The 24,568-nt window shown below is 38.1% G+C and overlaps 1 protein-coding gene across 2 annotated transcripts in view; it reads right to left on the minus strand.

The window, feature by feature from the left end:
* The window catches only part of GALNT18 (polypeptide N-acetylgalactosaminyltransferase 18), a 255,452-nt gene that overhangs the window by 32,321 nt on the left and 198,563 nt on the right, over positions 1-24,568 (minus strand). Inside the window, exons 10-11 of one of the 2 annotated variants that reach the window (XM_019474543.1) lie at positions 21,261-21,356; positions 12,054-12,131 (exon numbers count right to left, since the gene is read on the minus strand). In XM_019474543.1, coding sequence (XP_019330088.1) covers positions 12,072-12,131; positions 21,261-21,356 — 156 coding nt within the window. In that variant the 3' untranslated portion in view covers positions 12,054-12,071. Of the gene's footprint in view, positions 1-12,053; positions 12,132-21,260; positions 21,357-24,568 lie in introns of those variants that run through there. The other variant, XM_009288827.2, reaches the window with a different exon arrangement.

The following is a 24,568-nucleotide window of genomic DNA, read 5'->3' on the forward strand; positions in this document are numbered from 1 at the left end:
GCCCTTATTTATGAATAAGCCTGGTGAAAAGGAGGCTGAGGGGAGACCTCATCGCTCTCTACAACTCCCTGAAAGGAGGTTGTAGCGAGGTGAGTGTCGGTCTCTTTTCCCAAGTAACAAGTGATAGGACAAGAGGAAACAGCCTCAAGTTGCGCCAGGGGAGGTTTAGGTTGGATAGTAGGAAACATTTCTTCACCAGAAGGCTTGTCAAGCATTTGAACAGGCTGCCCAGGGAAGTGGTTGAGTCCCCATCCCTGGAGGTATTTAAAAGATGTGTAGATGTGGCGCTTAGGGACATGGTTTAGTGGGCCTGGTGGTGTTGGGTTGACGGTTGGACTCGATGATCTTAGAGGTTTCTTCCAACCTTAACGATTCTATGATTCTATACTGAGATTTTTAAAATCAACCCAGATTTTATGGGAAGGGGGGCTACCTGTCATTCCTTTTAGTCTAGGCTAGCAGAGTAGCTGAAGCCAAGCTATAAAGAACCCAATTAGAGACTTACATTACAATGGACTGAATACGCTGAAATTAATGGGCAAATTAAAGTCGAAGTAATAGCCTGGGACATCCCACACTCTGTCATGGCTCTTTGACAAAAGGGAAGCTCTGAAGGTTTCGCCTAGTCCTATTAGCAGTGTTTCCTTCAGCAGCAGTTTTAACCTCCCACTTGACCTCCTAGCCTCTCAGTGCTTGGTGTTAAAATAATTATACTCTAAAAGTCTTATTATGAGTATTATTAAACTCATGAATTATTTAGGAACGCAATATGGCGACCCATGAGGCGAGCAGCACTAGCTATCTGGACTACTATCAATGTTCTAACACAGTGACTAGTTAGAAAAACCTCTGCAGTGCAGGAGAGGACCTCAAAATAAACACCAAAACAAGGAAATGAATTTTTGTTTAAACACAGAAATTTGAGAGAAACTCAGCACAGATGTGCAGCACTTGCATAGACAATTTTCTTCGGTTTTTAGTCTCTCGCATGGTTTCAGGAGTTGTCGTATGGCTGAGATTGTGACATATTGCCATCTGGGAACTCCATCTTGAAGGCTTATTACTTGCAGGTATATTGTGCATTTCCATATACAGAACATTTAGTGCTGCAGTTTCAGTGGTAAGCAGTTCTCTTACGAAGCTCTGCCACATGAGCTGCCCATTGGATACTTCTGTAGTCCTTTCCCAGGTTAGAATTAGTCATTTTTCACTATTTGTGAAAGTTTGCAGAAGTTTTGCCTTGGGTCTTCATGTCATATACAGTCCATAATTACAGAACAGGCAAATACTATACGGAGCCTACTTTCACGCTCAGTAGCATTATTTTTAATAAATTATAACAAATGAAATCTCTGCCAGGTTTAGTAGCCGTACATTTAGTATTTAAAAACACCAGTGGCACTTTGTCATAATATGAATAAAATTTCAGACATCTGATGTCTATGCCGTGATTTCCTTTTCTTTAAATGACTTATGTGACTTAACAGCCAAGTTCACAACAGTATATTAATGGAGGATGAATTAGTTTGAATACTGATGATGCAAACATGACTGATGACCACCAAAGAAAACAAAGAGCAGAGAGCACCTGTACCATTTTTTCTTGGTCATTTCTGTCATCAACAGTTGAGCTTTTCTCTTTTTCTAAAAGGTCGAAGTGTCATTTACATTTCATTTTAAGTTTGTGCTAATTGCTTTAACAGATGAGGGCCTTTGGTGTGGTTATGCAGTGGACAGGGGTGAGAGGTGCAGGTTGGTGCAGCTCTCAGTCCTGTGGAGAACAAAGGGAAGTTACTCTGTTCCCACCCTGGCAAGTTCGGTAATATTTCCCCTCTTAAAGAAGTTAAGCCCATTAAGCTGAAGAAAAGAATTTCTGATATTTTAAATTGACAGCATCAAAATCAAAGCAAATCCTTATTTAAGGATTTAGCCTACAAAAAGTAATGCTACATTCCTTAGCTGTGGAGGATGTATTTCAAGTGACAAAGTCTATCACCTCAACTGATTTGTTTCAATCTTTATTGTTGGTCTCTCTGTAGAGACTGACAGAAGCTCATGAAATTTTATCCAACCCAACTATATCCTAAAAGAAAATTTCTTTCCTGAAGCATTTTTAAGCCTTCCAAGGCAAGTGGAGAAATATATGTACCTTAATAGACATGGCACTTTTCCTGCCCACCAAATGTCTTGAAGTAGTGGCTCCACTGTTTGCAGGGTGACAGCAAATGACACTCAGAGCAAGAAGTCAGCATTTAGAATTTAAATGAAAAGTCCGTATACTATGACCTCATGCAAAAACTGTAGCTTCGATCCTGCCTGTGTTCATGAATAAATTGCAAAGTTCACAAAGCTCTGCAAAGAAAATCAAAACGTGTCTCAGGCTGGAATACTGTGCTCACATCCCAGAGACTCCTCCTTTCTTCTGCTCTTCTGGTCCCCAAGAAAAGGGCAAAAAAAAGCATCACCTGATACACATTCATCACTGAATGTAATTCTAGTGCTAATGACATTTTTTAAAGGAAAGGTGGAAATGAGGAAGGGATATTAGAAGTAACCGTACACAAAGATTTCTTACCATGAGTACTTAAGTTTTAAGACGACTTTCTAGACTAGGAACAAATAAATAAATAAAGCTGTTTAAAAAGCAGAAAATTGCTTTCATGTCAAGCAGGACATTAATGCCAATCCAACTCTCCTAGCTGTGTGGGAAGCCTTATTGTGCTTGGCCAGGTGAGCTTCATTTCTCCTATGACTAAGAACACTGCCAACTTCGTATTGTGCCCCCTGCACAAATCAGGCTGTAAACCTTGGCAAGAAATGAAACGGTAAATACTGTGATATGCAAAGGCACATTGCTTAATTGTGCAAATAGCACGATACCTCCCCTCCTGTTTTCACTCATTAGGGCTTGATTTCTGGGGCCTTCAATCACACTGCGAAGGCTCGCATATAAACTTAGGCCTTACAGGTACCCACAGGCCAAGTTAGAAGAGGCTCAGCTTTTCTGAGTAACAGCTTATCAGGTGGATGAGGCAGCAAAATAAAAAACTCCTCTAAAAACAGGTTGTTTAAATGACCTTCAAGTACAACAGTGAATAGCTAAAATAGCTACACTAAGCCTCAGGCTGCCGAGATTATCACTAGGCTGTGAGGCTAAGCCGCCTTCATCACGGAAGGCAGATTATGTCACAGATTTTCCCCTGCATTTTCTGCCTGTTTTAGGAGCCTTTATTTTATTATCTGAAGTAGATTATCCTGTAACGGTATCTGCAGGACACAGACCTAAAGAAGAGAAAAAGCCCTGTGTCTTGCTGTTTAGAATTAATATGAAAACTAGGCACATCAGTCACTCATAATTAAAAGTCACTGAATATTCGCAATATAAATAATACAGTTTTCATGACTCTTTTAAGTAAATTCATTTTACAACATCCTTTTGATTGTTCTAAAACAACAACAATTACTACTGTTAGCAGTCTTCTAATTTGCATATGAATAAAAACACTAAGAAGGATTATTATGTTGTACAATAAACTATTTAGTGATTTGTACTATTTTGCACAGCTGATTGTCCCCAAAACACAAATCTGTGTCCCCACATGGGCCCTCTAGAACCAGATCCTCCCTAGGAGTGCAGGGGTGGCAGGGGCACGCACCAGAGAAATACTCTGGGAATTAACCGCTCCCTCCCTGCTGCTCCCCTCCTTCCCAGGGGACGATGGCCCATGCCCATGACAGATGAAATGCCGTGCTAAGGCACTGCCAAGGGGAGACACACTGCTGCAGTCCTGACCCATGCACCCACGCCAAACTGTCAGGAAGGAGGGGAGTGACCTTCCCAATTCCTAGACACGTGGCTCCAAGGCCCAGGTAGCCTGTGCAGAAGCTTATGAAAGAAACAGTTCAATGCTCGCTTCCTGTCCTTTCCACAACTGTGTTGTCGTGACCACAAAGCTAGTGTAATTCACTGAACCAGCAGCTACATCCTGAGTTTCGTCGGTACCCCAATGGAGCATGGGGTCTGCAGTCTCCTGCTCTGGGTTTTGGAAACCTTACCATTCTGTGGTAGACACATGCTGGCCTCAAAATGCTTCAAGGCTCTTGGATTTCTCAGCAAAAGGGAGATTTCTCCTACACTGAACCTCTGCTTACAATGATTACTACATGGGAAAACCTATTTCACTGAGTGGGTTTCTCAGTATTGTACATATTATGTTGGTCTGTGACATGAATTAAGTGTAGCAAAACCACAAAAGAGCATTTGCAGAGCTAAATTTAACTCAAAGCCACATTAATTGTACTTAGCTTATCCCACAAATAAAAACAGACTGGAGTAAAATGTCAGATTTTCAGTTAACAAACTGCTGGTCCAGATCCTTCCTTGGTACACATCTGGAGGACAGAACTACAACCAACTACAAGTTATTTCCTTTGGGATGCTCCTTTCAAAAAACACTGTTGTTATCCTCATAAGCACAGTCACAGAGGAGCACTTTGTCAGAGAATCTCCAGTACAACTCACTCTGTGACTTATACTTGTCAGACTCACAGTAGGAAAGAAACTTGGAGAGTTAAAAATTATACTACCAACTTCTTGGAAATTCCAGATGAAATCTCATGGTCTGCTTCAAGCCAATAGAGCCCTTTTCTTGTGAACTAAACTGCATCGGCCCTAAAAGCAGGCACCAGAAAATTTTATTCCTGAAACACTGAAAGAACAACTTGGGAGATGAATGGGAAAGCTGAGGTGACAGGCTACATCCTCATCTGAGATGCTGAATCAGACTATGAACCTGATCCTGATACGGTGTTGAGTGCAATCTGACCTGTTAAGATCTGACTGTAGAGATTTATTATAATTTTGTGCTTGTAGTCATTGAAGGGAAGAAAAATGTTTTGAAGACAGGGCAGAAAAACAATCTGAGTCCATGTGGACCCATCTGTTTTTGCATCAGAGAAGTGAAAGCAATGTGTTCCCATCACTGATCCAGCTTTCCAGCTTTTAGTTTACAAACCTGGAGAAAAAGTTCTCCCATTTTTTAAGACTAGAACTTCATGCATGCACAACTGCTCCTAAGCAAGCCTTTTCATATACATTAATGTAGGTTTTTCACTTAGCTGTTCTACCTTTGAGTAGGAGGGGTCAAATTCTGACGTCTCTCCCTAAGCATCTCTTCATAAGCACTCCTGAATCTTCTGCACAAAGCCTGTTTTTGCAAGGGAATCCTTTTAACTAATTAGCATTTCTTGGATGACTTGCACCCATTTGCACTTCTGATACAAAATGTTTCCTATTCACAGGAGTACTGCTCTTTATTTACATTATTTTGATGCTTTCTTCCCTCAACAATAAACTTAATACTAATGAACTCAAACTTCCTCAGATTTCATTATCTCAAGATATGTCCAGGAAGTGATCTGCCCTCTCTTAATAGAACTGTTACTGACCTTACATTCTCTACAGCACACAGGGCACCAGATATGGTCTCCTGGTTGCACAAAGCATCTCTCTGACGTGTCTGAAGCTGCTTTGCATTTAAAGCCTGATCCACATTTCATGGGTGTTGGCCAGATAGCATTTCATTAGGCATTGATTGAAATCCTTGGGCCAGCCTTACTGAAATTAGAGCTTTAGTCATTGTCCTGTTAGCCTAAAGTACTCAGAGTTTATCCTTCACTATCAGCCAGGAGGACTCATCCCGATTGTCGTATACACTATTGAATCACAGCTGCTACTGTTTTGGACTGAAGATGAAACAGTTTTATGGGTTACTCCATTTGGTTAAAGTTACCTTATATTCTTAATGCTTGGCTTGCTTACTTTAAAGAGCTAAGAACAGGTGACAGAAATATTAGTGTTTCTTTTATGTGTCTCAATTCTTGGGGAACTTTTAGCCTTTTGGGGAAGTGATGGTTACCTGAGGCCATGGAACTTTTTTCCTGATAGGAGCTTTTCTTCAGCCCTGGCCAGACACAATCCTTGGCTTGGAGTTAGCAAATACGGGAAGAGACAGAATTATTTCAATGCCACTTATATTTGCCCATACAGGGGACTCTTCACTTGCCCAAGATGACCTGGGTTTCATCTGCTTTGTATAGACAGAATAGGAAAAGAAAGTATCATGAGATGGCAGTTTGCTCTAGCTGACCCTGCCTGAGCAGGGGGGTTGGACTAGATGATCTCCAGAGGTGCCTTCCCACCTCAACCATTCTGTGATTCTGGGAAATAGTCTCCCATAAGCACAAGACTGCACACAGTTAGAGAGCAACAAAGTTGGAGGGACAGGAAGAATCATAAGAGGTAATGTTTGTCTGATTAACAAAAAAGGTAATCAGCACTGATTTTTAGAAGTTTGAAGAGTGCCAAGAAAGTCAAAGAGAAATAAAGATCAAAGCTGCCAAAGTTCTTGTAGGTGGTGTTTTTTTCCTCTTAGTGACCATAACTACACAGTTACCATCTCAGGTAGTATTTCTAAGATTACAATATTCCTGCAAATTATTTATGTGCAGTTATGAATGGAGTCTACATTGGGCAGATTTTACTTTAGTTGAAAACAAGCTACATAGGGTATTAAAAATATATTTGGAAGCCAGAAATGGGCAGTCTGCAGCAAACAGTTAATCCGTAATTATTCAGCATGGCTCCTGTTGAAAGTGGGAAATTAGGTACTTCAGAGTATTAACCATGTACGTCATACATCTGGCAGAATAACATTTAGCTCACTTGACAGTTCATATTTAAATTTGCCTTGAGTGCTCAAGAAGGTCCCAGTTCTCACAGTCCATCATTATACAAACACTTACAATTACTCCTGTTACTTATCATATTGAATTAAAAAATGCAATCTGGACAAAAGCAATCTGATTGCTTCAGAAATTCTTAAAAACCCTGAATTCATAGTTACTAACAAGAAATAGTATAAACTTGAAGAGATGTTTAAATCAATCCAATAGGTGAAAAGACTTAGTGTCGTGACTACATTGGACAGAAATAAATCAAAACATGGTTAGTCAGTCATTGTCATAATTCTATCCAGCAACACTAAGTAATTATATGATGCTTATATAACGCTGACATCACACAAGATTTTGAAGTTAGTTGGTACCCACTCTATGCCCATATCGTGAAAACACTGCGCAGGCACATTATAACAAAGGAAACCTTTTTATCACATTGTGCTACTCTAATGCAATGGTATTTGATAATTTCTATTTGAACAATGGGAGATTTCCTCATTTGAACACATTTGAGGACAAATGAAAAATTTAAGGATTTGGTTCTGTGTTAATATAAAATAGAAGATCTGACTAAAACCCAAAACCGATCTGAAATCAGCTCTGATTTACCATCATTGGCATGATCTCCTTCTTATGTACTGAGTTCTGTCCCTGCCCTTTGGTCACAGACTTCATACTAAATGCAAAGCAGCACGATCTATAAAAGTTCCAGGTTTAACGTGGTAACCTATCTCAGTTTTCTCCAGGTTTTTATTTAAACTTCATGTTATTTTAACAAAACTTGTGAGTTCATAAGCTGTAGTGCTATTTTTTCCTTCCCAAACTGATGCCATTAGTAAGTCAGTCAATGCAGACCTCACAATTTTAAGGCTAATTTCAGAGTTCGAAAGCACTAAAAATAAATGCTGAATGGAATATGCATGCTGAATAAATCACTACATCTTTAACATGGCAAGAGCAACAAAGCTCCACTGTTCGCAATCAGTGCAGTTCCCTGCTAAACAAATACAAAGTTAATATTGCAGTAACATCTGAATAACTTAAATGCATTCATCAGCTTTTTCACTTGATTGCTCTAAGCCTTTATGAACAGCCAGCTGAACAGATAGGCTTGGCATAGCAGAGCTATCCCTGTATAATTTGTTTAATCACACTTTAAGAGGAAAAAAAAAAGGCAAATGAGTCAAGAAATTTAGCAGCTATTTTTTAAAGCTATAAGGTTCTTTACCTTACAAAAACACATTAAAACCCCCCAATTTCTTTAAAGGCATATCATTGTTCTTCTACTGTAACGGTGTTATTTCTGTACATTCAAAATTGAATCAAAATTCAAAGAAGTACTAGCTGTGATTGCCACTTAGTTGTCATGTTAGTAGATTTAAGAGCCGAAGAGGACCATTAGGTTTTTTTACTTTGATCTTCCAAATGCCACGGGCTATACACTTCCACTTGCTTACCTCTAAGTCCAATAACTTGTATTGCATTAAATTATAGTTCCCAGAATTGTATCAACTTTGATGACTTCAGCAGTTACTGTCACTGCTTCTTATGATGGCTAGTCATCTTTTCTGATATGAATATGCACCTTATTCCTAATTTGTATCCAACTGGCTTTAATTTCTAGTCATTGGTTCTTGAAATAATGCTAAATTAAAGTCTCTAGTATCCCATATTTTCTTTTGGGGAAAATACTTCTACTCTGTAAATATAACCAGGTTTAGATTGAACTCAACTCTTGCTAAGAGCTAGTTTGATAGCTGATTTCAAATAAATTATCTGACAAACATAGCTCTTTTCTTAGCTTACAAATCAATGCAGGTTTTTTTCAGTTACTCATAAATATTCAATCGAGATTTTATGTGAACAAATAATTTCTGATATTCTTTCTGCTTCCTGATTGGACAAATGATGGTTAATGAACAGGAGGAAAAAAACCCCCTTGTTCACAGAAACACACTGTGGATACAATCATTCCATAAACATTTCTGCAAAAAAACCTACTCTGCAAATGGTGAACAATACTAGAGAGAAACTAAGCTGAAACTGAACTGCTGATCAGAATTTGAATGAATGCTGTGAAAGTAATATCGCTTGTGTAATTACGGAGGGGGTTAAATATGCTTTCATGGGGACTGAATTTGGTCCATGAATTCTAAATGAGCCAGTGGATGACTTCGATTAATGGAATGACATAATAAAATTATCAATAAAACTAAAGAAATTATAAAGTGAATCGTCCATCTACAGTATTAACTACCTTCTCTAACAGTTATTCACATACTGTCAAGAATTTGAGAAACAAAAACCTGACCTTCAGAACTTTAACTCTGATGAAGTAACAAATGAGATAGTATAACATCAATCAAAAGAATGTTCAAATTGACAACCATCCGACAATTACTACAGCGTCACTCTCCAAGTGCTATACATGTGTTCCAATAACTATGTTGGTTTTATGCTGAATTTGTATTGTAAGCGACAATTGGTTTTAAAAACTGCCGATTGAAATGCCAATTTGCAATGAGAAGACATCTTTAAACCATGGATAAGTCTAGTAATTGCTATATAGTATGCAACTCTGATCTATTTCAAATTAATGCACTTACAAAATGTGAAATGCTCAAGTAGTATTAGATTATGAGACACTGCAGGTACCCAACACAGCTGTTTTATTTCTCCAAAAGCATTAATTAAAAACATTTTCAACTTAGCAAATGAAAGCCCTGTCCTTTTTTTTTGATTGTACTATGTATTTTTGAGATGAAAATCAACTGAACCATGGAAATTTTTACACCTAATTCACCTGGCAGAGAAAGAGTGTTAATAGAAATGGGAAGTTAATTTCACTTCTAAAAAATATTTCAACTGAACACTAAAGTAGCATATGGAATATCAGGGTACTGTGAGTATGTGGCCTCAGGATAGCCACTTAATAAATTTTTGTTAGGAGAAAATAAAAATACATGGACACTTGCGAAGTACCACTGAAATGATTAAGATGTAACTGAATAAGATGGGAGCACACTTTTCACCAGTCACATCACGTCCAAGGCCAGAGGCAGCTACCGCTTTCACATGTGGACAGGAGGTACGGCTTCTAGCAGTTCTCAACTGCTATGCTGTTGACAACAATGCTCTAGTACAAACAAGACCTAAGAGGAGTTGTTCCTTCCGGACATCAAAAGCATACCTCTAGGTGGAGTAAAGCCGGCTCCACCTGGGGGAAGGCAGAGTATACCCTACCTATGGCCTGTTAATGAGCTCCCAGTGGTGGGGTGTTTTGCAGGGCCCCTCTGGGTGCAAGCGCCACGCAAGGCCTGCACTTCTCTGTTGAAGAGATCATGAGGTGTTCACAGCCTTGGTAGCAACATTGCTGATGGCTTCAAGCCAGTGAATACCACTTCACTGATGCTGAGCTACAAGCCATATTCCTTTCTGAAGATATCTGGTCCCTCTGCAGCAGTCCTTTATGACTTTCAGCAGGTCTAGTACCCACGGTGAGGAACACCACTCATCATTCCATAGTAGTAGTGCTCATTTGCAGAGTACTTGAGTGAGATCTCTGAGTGAGCCAACTTTAGGCTCCTATATCAATGTATGTAGCAACAGCAGCCAGTATACTTTGGGAGTGTTAGCTCCAAAGCCCTTTGGCGCCAGCTCACTGACTGTATGTAATAGACTATTGTAAGCCTATACCCCTGAACTGAACCAAATATGAAAGGCAGTGTTACCTTTAATCGGCTTAGTGTCCAACATGAAAAGCAGAGAATCTGAATCCAAAATCCAGTGCCAGGTTTATCATCTAGAAGCTCAGCAATATTTCACCTTCATGTTTTCAAATATTTTGACGTTTTAACTTGCTGAAATCCTTTTGGCCAAAACTATCCATACAAAAAATTACATACTCTAACACAAGAAAAAAAAATGCCTGAAAATGTATGTGCATTTTTATTTCCCAGATAAGAACAGTTTTGAACTATTGTATACTATTCAGGCTAACAAATCTAATCTCTTCTAAATTAAAACACTACCTGAGAGCTTGAAATGCTCTGATAATTTTAAATTCTTAGGCACTGCACTTGCTCACAGCAGTTTGTTTCAATTACATTGTCAATGCAGGGTTTTTTACTACAGATATTCTGGGCAATTTGCCTTAAAAATGTGAACTAGGGAGGAAGGTTCTTACAGTGACCATCACAAGCTCAGTAACCATGATTTGAATCTTATAAAATGCAAAGAAATCAAAAGAAGACGTTAACTTTAAATAGCCTGAAAACCAACTCCTTTGATATTCCACTTACCCTCTTTTCCAGCATCAGCCTCACCTATTTAACAAAATGCTGAATAAATAGTTTCCAGTCAAACTATAGAGACAGCAGATATATGTCCCTCTCCTCCTATATCAATAACAGAGACATATCAACAGTGGACAAGATAACCAAGAAAGATGATCATGATGCTAAAGTAGGATTGATTCATATAGAGAAGCAACAGAATTCAAGACGAAGAGGATAACCCAAGGGCTGAGAGGCAAGTACAAAAATTAAAGCACTGCAGAAAACATGCAAGGTAATGATAACATGATACACAAAACATGAAGTGGAAATACTTCATAAATTATTAAAAAAAAATTGTGGGAAGAACTTTCTGTAATGTAGAGCAATAGCAACTAACCAGTTTTTCTTAAAAAGAAAAAAAACAACAACCAAAAACAAAACTGAAAAAGCCCCAGATCTGTGAGCTGTATGGTACAACAGAGGAGAACAGAGGTGTTAATTTATTAATCCTATTGTTTCTGTGCACAAGCATTCTTTGTGGTTCCCAGAGTACTTCTCTGTGCACTCCACAAGTTTGCTTACTACTATTTTTTGCTGACATGATGCATTATTCTTTTCTGCAGTAATGTGATGAAAGCTAAGTTTTTCAAGTCTAGGTAAATTACATCAGAATTTTTGCCAGTTGAAGTTTCTATTATCTCTGTGGAAATCCTGCTTTACTAGGCAAAAACTTTCTAACTGAACGTCTTTGATAGCACTTTCAGAGTACCCTTCTGACATTACTTCTGATCTGCATTTGCAATCTTTCCTCCCATTAAAGGTCAACTTATGCTTCTGTATCTTTTCAGCACATCTTGTAAGGTATGAAAAATTGCACCAGTACCTCTACTGTAAAATATGAAATAGTACAGCTATCTTAAAAGAAATCTTATCCATTCTCCGAGATGAGCATTTCCCTTTTATTTAGAAGATTGGATGATTAAACAGATACAGCATATTACAGGCAACTGCTTTTATTCCTGTTATATTTTGTGGTTAGGGGTTTTATTTGCTTTTTCAAACATGCATCATCTGTGGCACTGGCCAAGTTACCTTTGACTCTTCTGCTGCATCTACCTGCACAAAATAAGCAGTCATTTCTCAGTCAGAAAAATGCTTCTCGATTAGCCAATATTAATTAAAAAAGACCTTTGTTTTCTTAAAGCCTTCTTGGCTCTAAGTTTTCAAGTAATTGAAGTTCTTAATGTTATTCCTTCTGGTCCTAAATATTCATAGCACTCAAAAGAATTGAATTACTTTTTGAATTCTTGCTTTTTAACTTCAGCTCAGCTCCTGGAACCTGAATGTCAAGATTACTGCTTTAGCCAGATCACTGGTTTCAGCTTATAGTAGTATTTTCCTTTTTCATTATTCACGCTCACCTTCAGCAGTGATCCTGTACACTAAGCAAGAATATAGATTTCAAAAGAATCTAAGACATTTCTAAGTCTTTTAATTCTAGGCTATCCTATCGAAACAAAGAAAAAAATTTCTTTGAAACAACCATTTCTCCAAGAGTACATAAATGCTATACACTCCCAAATGAGAAAATCAATGTTACTCTTAGGAAAAAAATTATTGCTTTTCAACTATTTCATTTCACTATGGTTGGCATTTCAATTCTGAGTGATCAGTTCTCTCAATTCTCACAGGCATACACTATGTTTTTACACTACATAGTTTCAAACACAAAAATAAATAAGCAGCAATATCCATTCCATTATTTCCCAATTGAGGGATGTAGAAGATATTTCCTCTGATCCAGAATAATGCAGTTCTACAGCTTTTTTTCTTTGCTTTTGTTTTAATCAGTGAAGTGGAACACACAAAAGACCTATCCTAGGTCTGAAACCTGAAGAAGGACCTCTTGTGCTCATTCTTTTGAATTCAAGTGTGTTTTACCCTGTTAACAGAGAATTATGTTCATTATGTCTGATACTTTCATAAAATGAAGAGACAGGCTAGTCTCCGGTCCTACTGTCATAAAGACCTATGGTCAGTTGCAAAATACAGTCTACAAATCAGTCACCATCTATGCTCAGACAATGGACCTAGTGATCAGATCCATACTTGTATTTAACAGCTAATAATTCAACACCACTGATCTTCACCTGCGAATGAACAACTCTTCAGTTTAAGAGAATCTCTCCTACCAGGCAACAGATACTGAATTTGAATGAGGTAAGCAATACAGAAGACTGGGTAATGGTCATATTATCTACATCAACAGAAAGCCTCTTGAGTCAAACCACAGCAAGTACAGAAATAATTTACTCATGGCAAATGGTTCAGCACAAAATTTGTCCAAAACTAGAAATCCGATTAACAGATTCTCTCTCTGAAACTTTGCACTGAAGTAGATGACGAGAATTTGGCCAGAATCAAACTTAAGGAAAAAGATAAGAAAATAATATACAGCGTGAAATGATATATTACAGTCTTCATCCACAACACGTCCCCAAGCAGAAACTGTTGTACTGCCTGTGCTAGGCCAAGGAAAGACTGGTTGGTTTTTGGAAACCTTTGAAACATCTCTATAGCTCCCTGATGCACCTGTCATATATTCTAAAGAGGCTGCAGCTTTGAAAAAGTGTTCGCTGGATTTAGCTTCTCAGGCATACATCAGGAAAACTCTCTACTTTGAAAGGGATTACAAAAAACTAACATCAGATTTTGCTTACATTGCAAACAAGGTCACAGTTTCTATTAACTTTACTATGATCAAAATCAGGATTTATGTACTGAGAGAAATTAACAGAAATATAAATAGCCTCAATAAACTACTCACCAGGAATGTCTTATAGAAGACATTAATTGCCACAGCAAGCAGGCCCTTTACAGAGTATGTTTAAAATAAAAATTAGAATTCATTAATGCTTATAACCATCCTTGCTAGGCAGTTTCACTAACTCTGTAACTTTATCTTCTATTACTTGCACCTTTACTGAACTGAGCAACCTGGATTAAAAAAAAATAGCTATTCTAGTACCAGAAGCATTTACTGCGGAAATACCCTTGTTCCCAGAAAGCATGTTGTATGTACATAAAGTTAGTGTTAGGCCTAGTGCTTACATCATTCCATGAGACTTGGTGAAAAAGGCAAAGGAAAACAATGAGCCTGACTCTGTGCTCTGTCAGACGCAGCCTCTGGCAGAATGTGAAGAGAAGCACAGACCCCTCTGCCAGGACACTTGATCTGCAGTGTCTGCAGAGAGAGACTGCGAGGAAAAAGGCTGTACCGCTGACAGAATCTCAGGCAGCCGCACTACAAACCATACAGGGCTTAATGCAGCACCCAGCACAGTCTGAACTGCTCGCCAAAGCCAGGGACTGATTGATGTCTGCTCTCCTGTAAGAATCAGGCCGACCAGCTAAGCTGCCACTCTTGATGCAGCTGCTTCACTTTGTATGAATAACGACATACTCACTTTGGCAGTACAAAGAGAGGAATGACTACTCTCTCTACCTCCCGGTGTGACTTTTCACTGCAAAGTATCTGGACCAAGATGTAACTGAATGTTTTGTACAGTTCATTTTCTGTATAGCACTCTGTATATGTCTATATACATAAAATAGTTATCATAAACCAGGTAATTGCTAACTTCAGACCAATGCGTTAGCAGGTCCTTAGAAAGAAATAGTACTACACAGATCAGATGCCAGATCAGACTGTCTTACACACAGACGTTGAATGTGTCTAACATTTACCTTGAAGACAAACATAAACATCAACCCTGAGTTTGCATGTGACTGACAGCTGTTAAAACAGCTGCTGTGCTGCTTTTTTTTGCTTAAAAAGACACCCTGAAAATGTTTATTGTAGACATCTCATCTTCAGGGCAGTGAGTTTTCAAGTTCGAAGGGTCAGTCATTGATCCACATCAGCAGGTTTTGTTCTGTTCTTCCTTATTCCCTGACAACCACTCAAACATGCTAGTATCAGCGGCTGCTAGATGTGGGGCCTTCTGTTTAACTATTCTTGCATGGAGCCTCGGTTTGCAATGCTTATGTGTTTTATACACACACTTAAGAACAGGGTCCTACTTCTAAATAACAAAAGACCTCTTGTTTTCTGAAATGTATGTATTTCATAGTAGTTTCTTAGAATGCTGTATTTTTGGCCTAGAATAATTACAATTTCACTATAAGTTTAATTTTCAGCTGTAGGAGAAAAAGAACACGTATTCATCCATAAGCCAGGCTCAGGATCTGAGTCATCACAGTTATACACTGTTCTTAAACTTCAGAAACTCCTTTATCTAAAACTTTTCAGGACAGCAATATTGTGGTGCTCTGTTGGCAGCAGAATCAAGACTGTCAAGGAAAAGCGGCTGCAGTATTTAGTATTTGCATGATTTATTTTTTTTTAAAGCAAATGGAAAGGTGTCAAGGAAAGCCTGACCTGTAGTAAAGGACATAATCACATACTATCTATTAATTTCTCCTTATAAAATGGTATATAATGCTTCTTGGTCAGCATACTTCACATGCACAGAAAGCCACTCCTAAGGAGGCTACTGTTTCTGCTTCCAAATTCCCTTAACACTCTTTCTGACAAAGCACATGGTTCTTCTCCCAGCTTTCCTGGCACTGATGATTGTCCAATACAATGTGAATTTCATTAGGCAGAGGAATCTAAAGAAAATTTTATACATTGGAACAGACATTAAAATTAAGGCTCTATTAAAACTCAATTTTGAGACATTTATATTTGTAATGTCTCAATAGCCTGAAGATCAAACTAACTTTGCTCTAGAGATGTCTAAATTATTCATTTAAAATAAACTGACATTTATTTTTCTTTTTTCTAAAATTATTTGCAAAGCTATTTTAATTCTTTTGATAATTATTTGCTGAACATCTATGAACATCTCCTAGGTTTTAGAAATTGGACTAATAACTATACTGTGTTTGTGATCAACCCTGTACTTTTTTACTGGAATAGAAATGCCTTCAGTGATAGTAATTTTTACTCATATATATTCTTGTTTACAAATTAACAAATATCTGTGTATGAAAAACCACCATGCTAAGAAATTACATTGAAGAAAAAGTAGTTTTTACAAAAATATACATGAATAACATTTAAAAAGGAGCACTCATGGAATCATACAAAGAGTTTTTAGAAGTTCATGGGAGTTCTTGTAACTGCTGTTTCCAGTACTTCACACACTGTGCTTAGAATACAACATAAAGCTTTCAGGTAAGAGTCTCATACAGTGTAAACTGGCATAGCTCTACTTGTTGGCATGACTTCCTTTCATTGCCTTCAGCAGAGATGCAATAATCCATACCAGGTAGGGCTGTAGTCATCAGTTTCTGAGTGTCAGTTCTGCGATCTCTTGCAAGAATATGAAAGGGTATGAATGGGTGTCCCTTCTCACCTGCATTTCTTTTCTAGTACTTCTCCCAATCTAGTCTTCTGACCCTGGTCCTCAACTTGAATTCCTAAAATCTAACTGGTTTGTATTGACTTTCGCATCCCTGGATAAGCTTCACGGTTTAATTGCTTATAAAATGAGAAATATATGAGCCAGAAGCTACTGAACAAGGTAACATAAAACTGCCCATTATCCCCTCAATCACAAGCACTTGTCAAGGTAAATCTGTACTTAAAATATCACTTCATTGACTGATGGTACTTGTTTATTATACAATAGTTATAAAGTCTCTAATAATGTGGTGTTTCATTCTCAGCAAAGAATCTTCCAAATTATCACTCAGGAGTAGTTTTAATGCAAGTGACATGCTGTCATCAGTCTGCCTTCAAGATTACAGGTCTGGTTAAACAGCAGTCTTAAACACCACCAAACATCCAGGCTCAGACGGTTCCCAGAATTAGGAAGAGAACGCAGTCAGCCTGGGGCGTGTACTTCGTGCAACTACAAGCAACCACCTTTTCCATTGAAAATGGGGGCGCTGCTGGAAATGGACCTTTTAAGGCCTAAGCATATGACTGAATTGTAGCTTTGCTTCAACAAGTTCAAGAATTACAACAGTACCTTTATCCTTTTCTGCATGAACCACTTCAAAAAAAACCAGCAAAAAATGCACAACCTCACATGAACTTTATGGTTTGTACTGTTTTACCACTACTATTATTCTGTCTTTCCTTCTTTTCTTTACATTTCTCTCCTCTCACTTTCTCCCTTACTGCCAGTCCACCTCATCTCCCAATTTTCCCGTTTCCCTCTATCATCACACTGAAGGGGTCTGCTTCCTTACACCCCCCAACTGTCTCCAGTGTAGTCTCTTTGGCCAAGAACAACTGTAGGCTGTCGTGCTTTGCCTCTGAGCTGTTCTTATGCAACTGAAGCAACAAGAGTTCTACCACCACTGAACAGTGTAGTAGGAACCTATTTTAACTACTGTTGTTAACTGTTTTACCATGTTGCATTTATTATGTGAGCTGTTTTAATAGTTGCAGAAGTCAGTTTCGTTCAGCTGTTCTAACAAGCAGCAGCACTGCACAGCAGAAGAGGCTTGGTATGACATGCTAAGACATACGCTAAACGCCCCTTCCAAACGGTTGACCATCAGCACACCAAAGGCACCAAAGCCACGTTATGGCCTTACTTCATGCACATCTAATAGCTGCCCGGTACCCATGGTAGCTACGAGAAGTAATAGCAGATGCTCAGGTGTGATAGTGATGTTCTTGCTGACAAGTCTGGGGAGTTATGCCAACATACTGTGTGTTGCTGTACACACAGGAGTAGTAATGACAGTGTTGATTTTGGGCAGATAGTGACTAAAGGCATAAATGGAAGGATGTGATGCTTAGGAAGCAATACACTCTGGCACAGCAGAATCGGGGGAGGATGAGCAACTTAGAAAGTTATGCTATTCAGATGCTACCACTTAGAAAGACAAAGACGTTCTCAACAGAATCTATAATTATCTGGGCAACATTTTATAATGAAATCATTCTTACTAAAGATAAAGTAATAGCAATTCTTCCCTTAAATTCATGAGAACGCATTGCAGGATTGCCACTCATTTTGTTTTTTTCACTGGTTGAACACGCAAGTCGCTCTACTCAGTGGATGGTATCACAACTCCTGAAGCGTCCAGGCTCCTGGGGACCAGGACAAAATACAGCTACCCTGGCAAGCACTCTCTGAAGACAGAAGGAGGGTACAAAACATACCTAATCACTAGTTTTTCAAGTGCCCTCTGTCTTTTCAGGCCAAGCCAAATACCCTGCTGTGAGAAATTCTTTCTCATTAGTAGTATCAGACTAAGGAAACGGACTGATGATGATCTGATTTTCCATTCCATCCTACTATTTAACCACATGTAAGATTTGCATCCGTTTCTCTATTTGTAGAACAGTACTACAAAATAAACACAGTTATAAAGTGCTCTAAGATACTTGCAGGAATGAACTATGAATATGCTAATGTTAGTTACAGTAGACATATGGAGTGGATTGCTGAAAGGTTGGGGAATCTGAGTCACAGAAGTGTTACCATCACTAATTCTGACGTCTATTTATAAGGAAACTGAAGCACTGCAGGGAAAATTATTTCTGATCATTTCATTGCAGTATTTGAGGATATTTCCTTGCCATTTCCTACTGCTTTTAATTATGAAGCTACACATGATGTTCTCGATATTGTATGCAAAAACTTGGAGCATGGATTTTTAATGTCAGGTATGCAGTTTCCTTTCTGTTGACTTCAGTGATTTCTCTCTTGTATAAAACATGCTAAAAGCAAACAATAGCCATACGTACAATTCTGAAACTATTACTTGATGTCAAATACCTCATCTAAGCCATTTCCCATGCAAAAAGATGAAAATCCAAAAACATCTGAAAGAGGTTAGTGGAAATAAAAAAGGGACGTTACCTGACTTAGAAAAGAGGCTATAGCAGTAACTAAGAACAGCAACTTAAACTGTGTATGAGGGAATGGTTCCTGGCAGCCAGATATATTGATGCACATCTAGATGCAATTGTGCAAAGCCCTCCATGGTGGCAGCTCTAAAACCGTAAATGGTATAGCTGCAACAGTAAAACTTTGCACCAGAGCTAAGAACGGCATCACCAAAACCCTCAGTCATACAAGCAGTCCTGAATCAGGGGACTAATCTTTTTGACTAATGTATTTTGATAAGGACTGCCAGGTGGGCAAAATAACCCCTTTTATATAGCATTTCACCACTACTAGAATAAAAGTAGCATCTCACCAATATCTTTTGTGGTTACTACCACGTACACTAAGATTAAAAGGAATATTTATTCAAATATTTCCAATATGCTAGAGGAAATGTAAATGGCTGCAGCTCTGCTTAAGCAAGAGATGCAATATGTGCAACGGAAATATCGCAGAAGTATGCCGAATAATGTTTGTTAGTGCTTTCCCTGTTAATACCATAATCCCTAACAGAGAGAAAGTTTACTCCTCTTTTAAAGAAAGTTCTCACTCATTACCAGGATCTTGCTCATATATGGGCCTTTTTGGGGGTTGTTTTTAACATCATTAATTACAAAATTAAATACATAGTAATGGGAAGGAGACACAACATTGTAATTATGAAAGGAGCAGAATCTTGTCAAGAAGAGTTTCCCTTGCCTCTTTTCCCTCTGTCATTTATTTGCTGCTATCTCATTTATACAGAACTTCAGCTGACATTCAAAGGTAATTCTTGATCTGGTGAATACTGAACTGTGCTAATTGAAGTGACTTTTTATGTTGTTGCTGTTGTTTGTCTCTTAACTATAATTAAAATTTCTAATTGGAATTTACAACCGTGCCTGTAGTGTGTTGTTATCACAGATGATATGCCAGAATAGAGTTATGGTGCCCTCCCAGAAGATTAAGAATAATGGCTCTGGCTCACGGGTGAATTACACAGTTCCTTAGTGAACACTGAGGACTAGCTTAAAAAGCTCCTGGAGGCAAACAGTGGTTACCACGTAATTATGTGACAAATAAGCCACAGCCCATGCAGTGAGCGAGTCTGATGGATGGATTTTCAGATATTTTTGTCTTCATCATTCATAATTTACTCAAGTGTGATGCCACTAGTGATCAATATTAAAGGCCCTCAGCAAAGCAAGCCAGCACAGAACACAGTTGCAGCATGTGTAACTTGGCAAGGAAGTACAGAATCATATCTGCATTTCACCAGACTCATGTTTCCAGCTCACTATGAGATCCAGGTACAGACGACAAGACTACCTTGTTGCTCTGTGTTTATTTCTGAGCTATAGGAGGATTCATTTGCTGTATAGTCAAAATCACGTAACTGACAATTCCATGGGTAAAACCACATTCCATAACTTAAGTGGAGCATAATAGGATCCTTTTGAGAAAACAAATATAAAAGGTAGTCAGAGAAAAAAAATGATTCAAACTGGAGGGATTTTTCGGTTTCTCCAATCACTTCCACAAATACATCCGTTTCCTTTATATCATTTTTGCTTATGTTATTTTTCAGAGTTAGATAATTCACACATCTGTCTGATAAGCATGTTCTAGACCATGTAACGTTATTTTTACTGTCAAGATTTGCCTAGAAACACTTTCACCTACGCCCATATACTTCACCACGTGGGGATATACAATATCTTAACCCTCTTGTTTGCAAAGTTAATAAATCCAACTGTTGTGTAAGAAAATGGAAAGGTTTTGGTAATTTGAGTCTTTGGCACATACTAGAGTAACAGGACAACAGCAGAGAAAGAAAAAAGGTGCTTTAGAAGAAGGGCTTTCACAAGAACAGGGTTTGGAATTTGACACAGCTGTTTGGTGTGAAGAAGGTGGCTGTACATTTCAGATTTGTGAAAATGAGACAGTAAGTATGACAAGTAAAAAAGATGTTGCTTCAGATAATGTATAAATAAACTGTGAGTATACATATGTATATATGTAAAATGTTTTAAAATGCATTGTTTCATTCATATGACATGCAGAGTTAAAGACTGAAGTTAAAGCTTTTATCAACAAATCTGGGTCAGTGCTGACTCTCATATTCCTCACATTCTTTCAAAATGAATAATAAACTTCATTGTCAAAGCACTTATATACCAGTGATTCTCAATTTACAGCAGAAATAATATTCTAGCTTTCTATAAAAGAGCTACTAAACAGCTTACGGAGGTACTGTTGCAGGAAAACAATGACAGGTACAAGATGGTTCCTCCTACACAGTCTACTAAGAGCAGCAGCAATATCAGAGATCATTAGACAAACTAACCTGTGGTGTCATTCCATGGCAGATATACATGATTGGGATATTCTCTGTGTCTGGCCCTTGATCAAGGCACAAATCACTTTTCAGGGAATTCTGCAGCTAACAAACAGAAAGAAAAAGAAATCAAGCAAGTCTTACATGAGAAAAAGATGGTGTGATTACTTTATTTTCTTTGCAAAAACATCATATGTAGTTGAGCAAGGAAATATGCAAAATTAAAAATACTTGTTGCAGTGAAGATACTGAAGAGAAAGCACCTGGACTAAACTCTTCCTTGTAGATAATCTAACGCTACTGATTTCAATAATGTTGCATAAGGTTTCAGGGAGGGCAGATTTCAAAAAGCCTTCAGAGATAGCAATAATTTTTGATAAATGTTTTTAAAATATTAAGTCTAATGAGTCTCTGATACACACTATAGACAAATTTTTTACCAGTGCAGCTAGCTGAGCAGTATAGGTGGAGTTTCAAACGTAGGAGAAAGCCCTGTAATTAAACAGCTTTTCAGAATCACTCAGGAGAGTCTTCTGATTTCCAGAAATAATTCAAAAAAATCCTTTCTGCTGACACTTAGAGACTTCTGGCCAATTGGTATGCACTAGCTCTTCTTTGCATTATTCCGGGCTAACCCATGCACAGCAATCTAGCTATGAACAGACTGCAAAGTACTTGGCCCTGTTCATCACAAAGCCCTATATATTACCTGTGCAATGCTGAGACAGAATTTTCTGAAAGTGAAGTGCTAAATTAATGAGCACAGATAGCTGGAAGGTCTTTTTAGAGTGTGAGGCCAAAGCTGTGGATTGCATACCCATGGGCATGTATAAAGGTGTTCAGTGGTATAAGATCAGTTCAGAGAACATGGGAGAATTGTCTGATGGAGGGAGTGAAGAGGTGATGTGGTTTGCAACCATCTGTGATTAACTGAGCAGTCCTGTCAGCTGTGTACAGGGGCCTCCTTTGAGGAAAACAAATTGATATGCTTAGAAAGGAAGTCTAGAAGTCTACAAGATTTCCAACTCCAAACCTAACTCTAAATTCAATAATAGACAGGACAAATCTCAACATCAAAGAGAAAATATGCATTAGATATCAATACTGGCCTTATTCTTAGCTGCAAGCCTCGAGAATTAAATAAGTTTCCTCTCTCAAAGCATTGTATTTCTTAGCCATAAACGTAACCACAACCATGACTCTAATCGTAATCAGTGTTAGGCACCACTCTATCCAAACCAATGATAAGTATCAGCCTTATTAATTCATGCCTGGATCCATCACTACCTTCAGCTTTTCAAAACCTCTTCCACAAACTCGAATTCTAATGTTTGTCCTAAATTCTAATGCTTGTCCTAACCCTAATGTTACAACCTTTTCCACAACAATCCCCATAATAAAGGAAGCAAAAAAATCTGCCTTGACCAACATCAGCATGTGACTTAGCTGAGAGGGCTGACCCAGCAGTAAAACAGGTACAGAGACTTTAGAGTCCCAAGCTCTAAAAAGAAACATGACCTTAACCCTAACAGCAGCTGTCCGGTGATCAGGCACTACAGAAAAAGACACAAAACGCTATGTTCCTGTTAACACCAGTCCTCTTCTTATGGACCTTGAAAACAAAAAAATAAAATGAGCTCTTCAGATTTAATTTCTCAAACTCTTGACAATCGCAACTCTACAATTAATCACAACTACAACCAATCACAACACTACAATTAATCTAGAATATCTGTAGAGAAATGATCCCTACAGAAAACAGAAAAACAAAAAAGCCACTGGCCTAACTAATAATGCTGTTTCAAAATCTGAGGCCCACACGCTTTGGAACCATCTGTTTCCAAAATCTAGTGGCTTTGTGGCAAACAACAATTAACTTGGGTAATGCACTTTTAGACTACCAAGACTTAATCTTAGTTACAACCCAAAATATAACCAGGTCGCCAATCCCCATGCTGAAACCTGGAAATAATTAGTCAATACTACCATTTGCTCCCTTTCAAACTTAGAGCCCTACGGAATACAAAGATAAACTAGACTACTGAAATTTTGAATTTGCAAAATTATCTCAAACATCAAGCCGAAATCAGGGAGCCAGCCCCTACACTAAATACATCAGCATTTGGCCCACTGACATTGCTTTCTCCTAACTCTAAGGGTACTGCAGAATTCAGAAAGAAATTTGGTTCCCAAACCTTTACTCTGCCACCAACCCTAACCCTAGCTATATGCAACAGCATAAATTAGACATGAATGATACAACTATTTTCCTAACTCTCATAGAACAGGAGGAAATTTAGGATTCAGGAAATAAATATGGGTGGTGACACTGTAGATGCCTATATCCTAACCCTCACCTCTATTCAGATAACTTTTGTAATTACTCAGTTGTTTTATTTTTAATTAATGATAATGCTATGGTAGCAAATCTGTTTTCTACAAAAAATGAAGACAGCTGATGAATGGAAGCACTTAGAGAATCAGCAAGCAGCTGACTTGCTTTGAAATATCAAACCTTTCTCCATTGTAAGACATGCAAGCAACCCGGAAAGCAGACATGAAGGAATATTAGAGATCCAAGCAATTCTTTTACTAAAAAGATTGGGGCACTTTATCTTTTTGTTTCATACAACAGTATTTCATAAAACACTCCCCCTTTATCTGTACAGATACGTTGCCATAGCTGTCCACTACTTCTTTTGTGATAGTACAAATAATGAAATAAGGCCTACCCCTCACATCTTTCTTAGCTGATGAGGCTACTCTCATGCTGCAGACAAAAAGACTGCATCATGTGCATTATTATGCAGTACCTAAATATGCATGTTCTGCTGACCAGTGAGTTCAGTACTTCTGTAACAAACTCTTCTGATTCTTTTTGGTTTGTGTATCACCAGCAAGGAACCTTCAAAGGCTGATGAAAAAGTCTCAGCAGAATATAAAATCATATATTTTATATATGATATATATAAATATGATATATATATGATATATATCATATATATATTTTATATATGAGTTCGCTGATTTTCATTTTGACTTACATGATGTGGAGTTAATCCTGAGACTACGCAACAAGTACCTTAGCTATTACACTGTTCTTCCTTTTTTTATCTAGTATCACTTCTACCTGCAATCTAAGATTTTTTAGCCAGAGGTACCTACAAGCAGAACCATGCACCTATTAGCTGCCATGCCTCCTTCTCCTCAGGAAACTCTGCACCTGATTAGTTCATGGCATCTCTGAGAGCAATTCCACACAGTCTATGGAAGAGGGTCCTCGCACACAGGTATGATTTTGGCATTGTTCTGAACTA

Source organism: Aptenodytes forsteri, unplaced genomic scaffold, assembly GCF_000699145.1.
Source record: "Aptenodytes forsteri isolate BGI_AS27 unplaced genomic scaffold, ASM69914v1 Scaffold8, whole genome shotgun sequence".
Taxonomy (NCBI): domain Eukaryota; kingdom Metazoa; phylum Chordata; class Aves; order Sphenisciformes; family Spheniscidae; genus Aptenodytes; species Aptenodytes forsteri.